We start from the raw sequence: 12,656 nt of genomic DNA on the forward strand, positions 1-12,656 counted from the left end.
GCGTTTTCTGAAAGGGGAGTGGAAACTCAACCATAGTTGTGTTGGAGGACAATCCTTGCATCAACAACTTCGCGTGGTTTGATACTGAGCTACTTTCTTACATGACCTGTGTGGCGTGAACAGCTACTGCTGCAAAACACCACGTCCTGCAGCCCCTGAGCCCGGCACGAGCCTGGCACGACCCACCATGTCCCCAGCCACTGCCACCCACCTGGATGAGACTACCCCGCTCTAAAACTTCCCCACGCGGCGGGGATCCTCGCTGGGGCATTTCTAGCAGCAAACTTCTGTTTGGCATTTTTGAGGATCTCATGGAGAGAAGCCCTCGCTGTCATGGGCTCGATGGAAACATGAGGGCAGGGACTCTGCAGCATCCTCTGTTTAAACCACAGCATTTCATTTAACACTTTGCATTTTTAAACTGAAAGCAAAACAAAACAAAACCAAAATCCAAAAACTCAAACCTGAAAAGCCCCTTAATTTGATTCTTAATGGAAAGATTTATGGAAATGAAATTGGGGTATTTTTAGTGAATAAAGATCATATTATTATAATTTGGTTCTACAATACTTTAATCCCAAGGAGACAATTTTCCCTCTTTTTCTGTGAAGAAAATCTTTATCTTTTCTATTCATCTTCCATTGATTATTCTAAAAATCCCATTTAGCTCCACCACATAATGGTATGGTAGTCTTTTCTCATTATATTTTAATAGAATAAAACCCAACTGTATATGAGAGGATTAGATAGCCATTCGTTGAGGTAAAGAACATTGTTCCTCCAGATGGCCAGACAGAATCTGTGTAATGCCTTTCCTATTTATTAAGTTCACAATGTAATGCAAGCTGATGAGATGTGTTTCATCTAGTATTTAATGGGTCAGCCATAAAGTTGAAAGCTAATGCTAAGGTTGGCAGCATGCATGGAAGAGTTAACAAGCAGAAAATAAAGACGCACTTAGAGCGTTTCTTCTTGGACTTGGTGAAATGAAAAGTTGTCAGAGGACAAAGTTACTTACACAAGTGGGGCAGAGATGCTAAGCTCTTCCAGCCCCTCAAGCCATCTGTCAAAAGGTCTGAGGTACTTGAAGACATTTAAAAGGACCTGAGGTGGGGTTTTTTTATTTATTGTATAGATTGCTTTCTGCACGTGGACATCGACAGATTGGCAACGAGTCTTCCATGAAATAAAATACACAGATACTTGCTGCAGACAGATTTAGGGGTAATTACCGGGTGTACACTGCCTCATTGGGGATGTATCACAGAGTGGTGGTTTGGCTGCATTTACAGCCTGCGGCCCTTTTCCCTCCCAGCTGTTGAACAGTCTGGAAGCTACAGCTCTTCCTCTGCAGGCTCCACAACTCCACACTTGCACTCTCTTCTTTTAAAGAGGTGGGAGCACAAGTTGGAAAGATTTGTTTAGATTTGCACATGTGATCCCTGAATAACTCAGGTTGTGACACACATCACTTCAGCAGAGACATGCACTCCTTTTTGGACCTGGAGATTTTTCCAGTCCATGCCTGCTGGTAGAAAAGGCACCCGTGGTTGTCGCTGCATTGTGACAGTGCCCAGAACATGGAGTGCCAGCGCTGGAGAGTGGCCACCCCGGGGCTGTGTCCCCTTCTTCTCACCCATGCCAGCGATCCCCCCACGGGTGCATATTGTCCCAGAAGCTGCTCTGGCATCAATCACCCGTGACCACCACAGACAAAAAGCAAGGAGAATCATCATCAGGTAAACAAGAGGTTTCCTAACAGGTGATGTTAGTTTGTATTCTTGTCACCAGATGAGGTTCAGCAACCCAGCAAACACTCAGGTTCACACATAAACATCATTCTGCTCCTACTCAGTCTTGACAATACAGGTTTTGTGCGGGCTTTACAAGCTGATTAGATGGGATTTATCGTGCAACAGGTGTAAACATTTAATTATAAAATAAAAAAGGTTGGATGGTCGCTCATGTCCTTGCTCATTTGGTGGGTTTAAAAGCATCTAGGTTTAAAATGGCCCATGATCCAACATAAATGCATACAGAGCATGATCCCAGTTATTGCTAAGCAGGATTTACTCCCTCTAATAAATGAAGGGATTTACGTTACGGCTGAGTGACATCCACACACGGGAAGCACTCTGAGAAGGGAAAGTATCCCTGAACTTAATGTCGCTAAACCCGATGGTCGATGCAGCCTGAGGGGCTCAACAACAGTCAAGACTACGCGACAGCACTGGATGGCAGGGGGACAGCAAAGCCAGTTTGCAAAAAGCAGTGTTGTACGCAACGCACACATCCTCTGCCCCGGGCTGGCACAAGGCACCTCTCCCAGCCGGGGAGCCCAGCCCCATCCCCATCTCTCCCAGCATCACCCTCAACATCATCATCAGGCTCCACTGGGCAGCTCGAGGCCCCATGGCTGCTGTAACTGCTTCCTCATCTAGTTTGTTTTTTCCTTCTTTCCATTAGCTTCAACTCCTCTTTCCCAGCACTACCCGGTAGACCTGGGCTCCGGCGGAGCATTTTCCTGCTCTGATGATCCATGCAGGCAACAGAAATGAGAGGCAGTCAGGCTGCCCTGATCAGAAAATGCTCCCACAGCTGGGTCCCCGCTGCGTGGCACAGCATGGGGGCTGCAACAAAACCCTTCCCGGGTCAGCACCAACCGAAAATGATTAGCACAGGAAAGGCTCCTGTCCTTCAGTCATGCTGTATTATTTATGACCTAATGATTGCCCATTGACTAGCAGGGATTATACGTTCTCTAGGATGTTTCTGGGTGAATGAAAGGGCATTAACCTCATTATTATCACGTCCGTTCTCATCAGAGGCCATTAGTAGCTTCCTCTCGGCTCCCTGAGCTGCTGTGTAGCTATTCGGTGTCATCTGCTGCCCCCCCGCCCCACGCACACGCATGCCTGCATTCAGCCCTGTCTCCTTTCTCAAGCAGATTTAAGGAAATGGGTGAAAATTATTCAGCTTGGGGAGGAATCCACAAAGCTCTTGGGATTAATAATGTGGCACAACAGCTTTTTCCCGGGAGGATTTGAAAGTGCTTTCAAATTGCTAAGGAATGGGGCCTCCAATCCTTCTCCCACACCCAGTAGCACTCTTTCAAATGATGTCTGGCTACTTTTTTCCTTTTTTTTCAGTCCAACAACGCTGACATGAGTGGGACCACTGGGCAGCAAGGCTCTGCTTTAAGAATAGCACGGCTGGTTTTCTAGGTAGTATGCCTGCAAAGCCCTCCAGGGACCACCTGGTCCAAGCCTCTTGAAGCCCATGAGGGTTATTCTTCATTAATCTGACCATCATAGATGTCCCCTTCTTGCTTCAGACCCAGCCTAGCCTTTTACAATGCAGGATGGCTCTACCCCTCCATACCAGAGCTCTGTCTGGCATCCCGTGCAGGTGGGATAAAGCGTGGGACTCCTCAGCTCATCTCAAACCAGTTTTGGATAGAAAAATCCACTGGGGCTGGCTCCGACCTCGGCACCCACCTCTGTGCAAAAGGCTGGAAGAACAATTCGCTCCTGGCTAACTGTCAGCCCATACAGCAAACATAATTTGTTTTCTAATAATTAAAATGATGGACTATAAATGAACGCTTGCTTTGATGAGCTCTGGGAATTCACAGGGAACATTTTGAGCATGAAACATTTTTAAAAGTAAAACCTCCTTTTCCTCTTCTTTTCCGCCACTCCTCTTATACTCTGTCCCTAGAGACGGTATTGCTCTCCACGCACACAATTAATCACAAAAAATAACACCTAAACACAAGCTCTTTTAGAAAATGCTAATAACGGTGTCTTTCAACTGAAATTAAAAAATATTCCTTATCTCACTAGCTCTTGACACACTTCACCTGGACAGGTTAAGTTGTCCTGTTTCCTCTGTATCCTCCCCCTTACTGTGCTCCTCCACACCTCTTGCCTATCTCTTTTTCTTTTCATGCCCTTTCTTTCACGTTTCCTGAAATCTGCAGCCATACCTGCTTCTAAACACACAAAAAAGATTAATAAAAAAAAAACAACTTGGCAAAAACCTTGCCTGAATGCTCTCCATTTCCTTTGTGGTTCAAAATACTTAATTCTGAAATAACCAGGCGTCCTTTCCTTTCTCTCAACAGCTAGCAGCTGCTGTACATCTTCTGTGCCACTTCCCAATGTACTTCAAATCCTCCCAGACTCCGCAAAAAAGCAGGCGCTTGTACAAAACCAGTAATACATCAATATGGTTTTGGCTGTTGCAATCTTTGTATCTGCACTGCTGGAGATGATTATCTAGCTTTTTCTTATCTGTAGATTCTGTGGAATAAAACCAGACCCAATAAAATAGGGAAGAAAAGAAAACACAAGCAGAATGAAAAAAGCAATTGAACATGCTACACATTCAGAATCAGGTGAAAGCTAATTATGGCCACACTCGGTAAAAAGATGAGGACACAGTGAGGGAGATAGACTTATTAATTATTTGTGTTATGGTAGCACTTAGAAGCCCCAACCCTTTATCTGGGACTCGCTGTGCTACACATGGCAAACACTCAAATATATCTTTGGGTAATTGCACACAGTTTTAAGGAAAATGTGCAAATGCTCTGTTATTTCACCTTCAGCAGTTTCTGTTAAAGGAGTGCAAGCTCACCATCAGTCTCCTTCTGAGCAGCTCGTGGGATGGTCTCGTGGCTCAGACGACAAATAATTCAGTACGAGGGCACCCTCCACCCATAGCAGGATTGGGCAGATCGCAGCAAACCTCCCAAAGCGGGCATGAGATACATCCATCCCCATGCCCATCCCAGGCGTGGGGGGACAGAGTGCTCACTGTTGCCAACAGGGACATTTCATCCTCATTGACTCGGTGCAAGTTTGATTGCTTTTCTAATTAAGATACATTTTATGGTAATCTACCAAGCCCCTTAGATGAAATCACTCACTTAATCTGTTGTTAGTGCCCATATGTTTACAGCTTTCCAGCCTGCTGCAGCATATGAGCCGCTGCACAGCCGTTCAGGTGGCGCAGAGCCCTTCCACCCAGACAGCCTGCGCACGGCACGGACAGACAGACGGACAGCCCCGGCACCCGGCGCTTTGGAGAGGAGAGGCACAGCCCTGCAGATACAGCACCTCATGCTCATCACCTGTCTCTTCCCCTGTCTCTACAAAAGGGCTCAACACATCTTTCTTATTTCCCTTTCTTTTCTTTTTTTTTTTTTTCCCCCTCCCCTCCAAAATAAGAGGTTATACATGACAGGAAAGGAAAGCTGAAGCATTTCACAGTGTCATCATGTCTCTGGCCTCAGAGCACTTAGTGAGGGTCCAAGGGCTGTGAGAATCCTTTTGGGTGAAGGGCAACAATTAAATTTGCAAATTACAGGCAGGCAGAGTCAGAGCCTCCATTGGCACTGGACATTGAGTTAAATAAAAACGGAGTCAGTTCTGCTCCTGCTGACCCTGCCAGCCCGTGCCCACAGCTCCAGCCTCACCTGCAGCCCAGACACACTGATGGGCCCCTTCCAGCTGCTTCAGGGCTGGCCCCGTGCCACCGCATGTCCTGGCAAGGAGCTCGATCTCTCCTTCGGGCCCACCTGGGCTCTCTAGCAACCCTGCATCCTGCGTACAGACGCGGGTGTGCTGTGCTGGCAGGCAGCACCTTCATCTCTGCATCTTATGCCAGGCTGCCCTCACTGGCTCTAGATGAAGGAGTAGGGGCGTAGCTCTTGCCTGTCCTCAACCCACAGCTCCCCCGCACGCTGCATCCCACGGTGGTACCCACGTGAGCAGAGCTCAGGCAGGGACCCCAGTTCCGCCCAGACTAGCTGCGCTGAGCCCCCAGCCCACCATACACAAACATGTTGTATTCACGAGGGGGTACCACACAACTATTGGAAACAATCTGCCCTCAGCTTGCTGAGGGACAGAGAGCCCAAAGGCAAAATCAGAATACCACACTCTAGGTCAAGCTGCCATCTGCCATCCTACTACAGGGAAGTATTCCCTGAAAAAAATGGTCATATAGTTGTACAGGAACTCCTAATTAAGAGTGACATGAAGAAAAAACCACCACCTGCCATCCACCAGCAGTGACAGGCAGCTGCTACCCAATATCAACACAAATTCCGTTCCCCCTCTAGAGTGCCTATTGATCTGAACAGGATTAACAGAGGCGAGGAGAGTGCTCATTAAGTCTTCCAAGGACTTGGCTAAAAAAATACTATCTGGCATTCAGGAGATGGCAGATATTTATGAAATCTAATTTTTACGATTTTCAGGAATTACTCTAGGAATGGTTTGAGATGCTAGAGGAAGGCAGGTCCCAGAGGAAAAGAAGCTCCTCAGGATACATGCACCCTTAAAATAATGCTTCAAACTCCTTTCAAAACCTCATGCACCTGCTAGAAAAGGGCAGCAATTCCTCCACCCTGCTGGCACAAGCCTCATGTTTTCAGCCCTGGAGCTTGTGGAGCCCCATGCTGTGAACCTGCCCCTGCAGCTGCACCAAGCCCTGGTTTGCACATCAGCCTGGGGTCATCTTGCAGAGAGGATGCCATGCACGTGGGCAGGTGATGGAGGCTGCTCCAAGGTCCGAGAGGTGAGTGGTGGCTGGGGGTACTGGACTGGGGAGAAGCTGCTACCACCAAGTAGCTGGAGACCATACACTGGAGCACCACACATTGCAATGCCAGGATGGGCAAAAGGCAACAGATGTAAACCCATGAACTTTGAAGGCTTTTGTATGTACAACAGGAGGAACAGGGCCAGCTCTCCTGTCCTTCCTGAGTTTGTCTCAGCCATGTCCTGTAAAGAGAGCATGTGGGGCTGAAGGAATCACTTCTGCTCAGCCACAAACTCCTCTGCGAAGGGAAAGTCTTCACTTTGTGCCTTACGCTCCTTTGGTTGCTGGTGACTTGCCTTCAGGGGCAGGGGTGAGACCTCCCCCACCTGGAGTCAAACCAGCCATCCCTGGCCAATTTTCCTGCTTCAACGCTATTAAGATGAGCTCAGCTGGCTTCCTTAATAAACAACAGCCCAGCTTTCAGAGCTGTCTGGCACCCCTGCTACAATGAGTTATGCGGCACAAAACCTCCGGACCTTTAGTTTTGCGAGGTAGGAAGCAGGAATCATGCTCCTCAGGTAATACTACCTAGCCCCTTCCCCTCCAGGGTCACCCAAATGTGCTCTTTGACTGTCATCCTTCTGCTTACCTAGAGGACACTCACTGAGCCAGATACCAAGGCTCGCCAAAGTTAGAAATGCTTAATGCTGTCCTTAGGCATGCAGGATTACGCTTAGAAAGTGTGTGAGATGTGCACTACTCAGACACCCATGCCCTCCCACCTGGGGGAGTTAAATGACTGTGAAAAAGACAATTATTGTTTTGTACCTTGTTCTCCAACACCGTGGTACACAACACATTTTACGTACCATGTTTTCTAACACAGTGCCAGGCACATACATTCAAGTTACGCAGTTGGCATAAATATATGTGGTCCTTATGAAACACCAATCATACAAAAACTAAAAGGCCACTGAACTGAGTGACTGCTTGCCACATTTTCAGGCACGGAGCACGTGGGCTCACTGGCACAACGCCCTGCACCTGGCTGGGGTGGGCATCCAACCGCACAGACCCCAACATTGCTCATGAGCTCATGTGCGGAGGGGCACACCGCAAAAATATTCCCATCAGCTGCTCTTCAGGCAAATACAACTACGCTGTTTTGAAAAAAACCAACGACACAGGCACAATTAAAGTGGTTCAAATGACTAAGCAGTTACTGGCAACCTGAAATTTCTCGCCGGAAGAGTTTAGCTTGGACTGGCAGAGACGATATCCTTACCTTCTCCAGTTACAGTCTTCCAACACCTTATTAAAGTAGGCTTCATATATATTAGCACACTCTGGTATTATGAGAGTAGGCAGATCATTCTGAGTCTAATATGTGGATTTTCTGAGCAGTTACATACTCAGACGTGTTCTCACACCACCTCTGGCTTGTGCTACAGCTGGAGTTTTGAAAGACTTCTGAAACACCAAAGCGATTGACTCCCATAGACATGATTAAAGTATGGAACTGCCATTAAATAAATCAATATAATGCTGCAAATTCAAGTATATATTATGTAGTCTGAAAGTATTACACCTACATATCTTGATTTCCTCAGCCGTACCATTGCGACCACCGGCTCATACTGGCTGGAAAGCACACCAGGAGCTACGACGTGGAGAGATAAATAAATAGCTGCACCTCGCTGTTATTTACAGGTAACAAAGAGGTCTCCAAGTTAGCTGAGAGCTCTGAAGAATGAGGCTGCTGAGCTGTACAAAGCAGAGTCAGGGAGCAGAAAGTCAGAGCAACAGTCTCTTGACCTGTATTAATGATGTTTCACCCTGAAGCAAGCTCTTTTCTTAATTACTTTCAAGATTTTCTTTATCTCAGTAAAACATTTTGACGAGGAGCATGTTGCTGCCAACCTACCCTACTTTAGACTGATCTTTCTAAGGTAATACACAGTCAGATATTCATACTTCAGCTTTATCAATACCAAATAGCTCTGACTGATTTTTTATATCAAATATTGCTGCATTATTTTTGAAGCACCTTTGATTTAAAATGTCAAAAGGAATACGATAAAACAGAATTCCTTTCCCCTTTAATCCTCACTCTCCAGGTTTCTGCTGTAAAATAAAGTGCAAAACAAGTTTTCAAAGCAGGCACCCCCCCGCCCCCCAAGCAAAATACAAATTGAAAATATTTCAACGTGTCTAAAAACGCTGGAACAGTTGGGCTCAGCATGAGAGTACAAAGAAATCAACCTTAAAAACAAAACTGTGGGCTTTACAGCTCCTGTAAAACCCCACTTCTCCCCCCAGACAGTACAGTTACACAAACAGAGATGCATATAACTTACCGGAGCAAATATCACCATACACATTTACAAAAGGATTTATAATCCAACTTGTGTCTCCTGAAATAAAGCAAGGTTTGTCTCATACTAAAAATAAAGGCTTCCAAAAGCTTCTCACAGGAGAGAGAGAGAGAGGGAGGGAGGGAGGAAGGGGGAGAGAGAGGAAGGGAGGGAGAGGGAGCAAGCGAGCACCAGCTCCTTGCCTCGCTTTTCACGAAGCAAATAAGGAGAGCAAGAAAATCAATGCCGAGAGAAAGTGAGATGATATACCAATCAGGCAGCAGCCTCAGCCCTATTTGCAGAGGGATGGCAAAATGCTCATATTATTAGGCAATGACTACACACAGCCTAAGTAGAGAAAGCAAATACCTTCCCCTCGGCGAGAGGCTGATTGCTTTGCTGTGCCGCAGGTACCACCACAGCGGGCTGGGAGATGCAGCCCCTTCCTCCCCACTGCTAATGCAGCATCGCTTTAGTCCCTGTGTGGGCTCTAAAGAAAGGAAACAGTTCACAATACTGGGCTAAAGTTAGACTAAGCTTAAAGATCCTCCAAAGCTCTGATACAGGCTGTAATCGGAGTGGTGCTTCTTCATTGCCAGGTTTGGGGGGGTTTTGGGGCTCAGTTATACTTTGAGATGTCTTTCACTGCATCTCAGAGAGCTGCCCCACAGCTCTAGCAAGGAGCCCACCCAGGAAGGGGAAAAGACCTCACAGGTCTCCCATACTTACACGTGCTCTGAGCTCCTGTGCACGCACAGGACCAGACCTCCAAAGCGTCATCCCAAAACTTGAGCTATTGCCCCTTCTTTGTATATAGAGAAAACCTACGGGAAACCCAGGGGTTCCCTTGCACCCAAAAGGAAAATTTCCACCCGGACAAAACCTTTACTGTGCCCCCATGTGTGCTGGAAGGAGCAGGAGGAGCAGGTAGCAGGACATTAAGCTCATTGCCTCCGACATACAGGCACCCGCTTACAAACAGGACACATCAGAGACGAACGCGTGCCACTTTTTTTGGAAAGGTACAACATTGGCTTCCCCTGGGCAGATGTACAAAGACACAAACCCCACAACTTGCCACTGCAAAACCTCTTCACGAAAAGGCCTTGAGGCTGGTCCCATATCTCTGCTCTGTGTTCAGGACTTCAGCATGTTTTAAGAGCACAATACGGATCCACGGATCCCTCCCCACAAGGTGCCCAGCTCTGTGCTCACCCCGTGAGCCTCCGTCATCGCCAGCCCATCGCCCCAGCGCTGCTTGGTGTAATGAGACTGTGAATCACGCTCTATGCTGTTTATTTATCAGCCCTGGGTTTATCACTGTTTCGCCCTCTTTTCTACACGCTGCATCAAATATTTTCAAATACACGTGACAACAGATGAGACACAAGGTGAGCTTTCTCTTTTATTATTAGGAGACAGAAATTACATGCTTGTATACAGAAACACCTGCTGGGTGACAACAGTTCTCTGCGCAGCAAAACTGGAGCACAATTACTTTGGCGGGGCTGACATTGTGCAAGAAGAGCTGAAATTCACATGGAAAATCCTGAAGACAAAACGAAGGAGACCAAATTCACCTGATAATTCAATTTATTTGGTCGGGGCTGGCATTTCTAGAAAAACACAGGCACGGAGGAGACTCCAGGAGCCCTTTATGGGCGCTGAACCTCCAGCCCCTTCCCTACGAGCAGGAGCCGCATTGCCACGTTGACAGATGTCACTGCTGCTGATGTGGCCCTGCGTTTCTAACAGATACAGCCTGAAGCTGGCTGATGCTGTAATGAGGAGACGTCAAGGTGCTGAGGTAGTTCTCCAGGCTGAAGCACTGCCCTGCTGCTCGGTGCATTTTAACACACGTGAGAGCCCACAACTCAGACACGAAGGACAGGGACCAAAACCCAGCAACAGGCAAAGGTGGCCGAGGACCACGCAAAACCTACCACCCACTGCACCAGCACAAAGGGGTGATGCTGGCTCTCCCACACCCCTGGGAGAGCTCTTCTCCAGCTGCCTGAGTTGCTCCCACACATTGGCAGAGGATGCTCAGCCTGCCTGAGCTCCCCAGCTGACACATCTCATTGCTCCTGGCCTTTTTCATTGCTTTCAGCTCTCCAGCTGGCACCAAAACTCGCAGTATCTCATGGTGACCAGCCTCTTGCTGCAAGGTGTGACAGTAAGTGAAATGCAAACACCTCTCGTTTTCATTTTCCAGCGAGATAATTTTGTTTTCCCTTCTCACAGCTAACAACTTCTGTTCAGCTCACTGAAGTCTTCTGAAAACTTTGAAAAACATCCATGAGAATAGTTTTGCAGAGGTGCCTGGAAGCTGCTATGTCTCAGCCCTCTAAAACATGTGCCCACTTGGGTACCTGTTTGGGACCTGGTGGTGCAGGGTGCAGTTTTAGCCAGAGCACAGTGGTTTGCAGCAGGCCATGACCTGTCCTGTCACACAGCTCCTTCAAACAATGCTGCAATAAGGACTCCACAGCATAAGATCAAAGCCTGCTTTTTTTTCTTTTTCCCCCAAAACTGGTGACACGCCATGAATGCTGTGGATTAGGACCAACGTTGCTAGAAAGCGGATGTGTTGGTGTTTGCTGACAAGGCAAAACACTTGCCGGGCTGCGGCAGACCCTGCAGCACTGCATGCTGGTGCTTTCTTCAGCTTTATTAGTTTCCTTCTCAAAAATTCATCAGAAATACTGGATAGGGCACCCAGGATCACCAAGCATAAAACCATCCAGTGCCAGTGCTATTACGCTGTGTCTCTCCGTTGGCTTTTAAATTGAGAGTTTCAAAGCAAACTAAAAAGCCTCACGAGATTTAAGACCCAAACTCTATTAGATACTACCAAAAAGCAGTACACATCCAGCAGACTTCCACCAGCTTTGCCACACCACTCCAGGTGTGAAGAGATTTAATTCCCACCTGTGTGAAGGGATGCAGTGACACCAGGCATGGTGAGGGCTGGAGCCTGCCGACAGCCTTCTCCTCCCCGCATACAGCAGTAGTCATGGGAGGCATCTGCAGAGGACAGCATGAGATGGGACTGCTCTTCTGCCTGCCCACCACGCTTTGCCATCTCTTCCCCCTGCCCACCACAGGATACCTAAAGTCTGCTCAGCCAGAGTCCAACAGCCCAGCTTATGCCTAGACCCTCTCACCACTGCACTGCTTTACTCTTAATGTATTTACTCATATTACCCCATTCATGCTCGCATGTGCGTGTGCAGATTTACAAATACCTGTAAAATCACCCACTGCACAGTGGAGAGGAAGTTCTTGCCATGGAGGAGCCGAGCTGGAGCTTTTCTGGCATCACGGTCCTCAGCTCTGCCTGAGGCTGCATCGTGCCCATGCTCGCCTTGGCCAGGCTAAGGCAGGAGCAGACACATCTGTGCCCACTTCACATTTTGGGGAGCTAATTAATATGAGAGCCTCCATCCCACCTGTGCTGTAAAGAAAACACCAACCAAGGCAGCAGTGGCTGTGTGAGCAGGCTGGAGCCTGGCAGAGCGGCTGCAGCCCCGACCAGGGACAGGAGAATCAGCCGACCTGGAGCTGCTGCTGCAAATAACCCACCAGCCCAGGAAATATTAAAACAGGCTGCCTGTTTGCTAGCAGAGATTTTCACATTTCCCTCTCAATCTTTATTTAAATTTGGGAGGACAGAAAATTAATGAAGTCTGAGATATATAACTGGAAACCATTTGTTTCTCTTGTGGAAATGGAATGTTTCCTAATGAA

General features: G+C 47.6%; 1 protein-coding gene across 1 annotated transcript in view; it reads right to left on the bottom strand.

Moving 5' to 3' along the window:
- Positions 1-9,008, bottom strand: part of SYNPR (synaptoporin) — a 43,053-nt gene extending 34,045 nt beyond the window's left edge. The window contains exon 1 of the mRNA XM_009875439.1: positions 8,910-9,008. Coding sequence (XP_009873741.1) covers positions 8,910-8,933 — 24 coding nt within the window. The 5' untranslated portion in view covers positions 8,934-9,008. The remainder of the gene's footprint in view (positions 1-8,909) is intronic.
- Positions 9,009-12,656: the final 3,648 nt, after the last annotated feature.

Source organism: Apaloderma vittatum, unplaced genomic scaffold (genome assembly GCF_000703405.1).
Source record: "Apaloderma vittatum isolate BGI_N311 unplaced genomic scaffold, ASM70340v1 scaffold3138, whole genome shotgun sequence".
NCBI lineage: Eukaryota > Metazoa > Chordata > Aves > Trogoniformes > Trogonidae > Apaloderma > Apaloderma vittatum.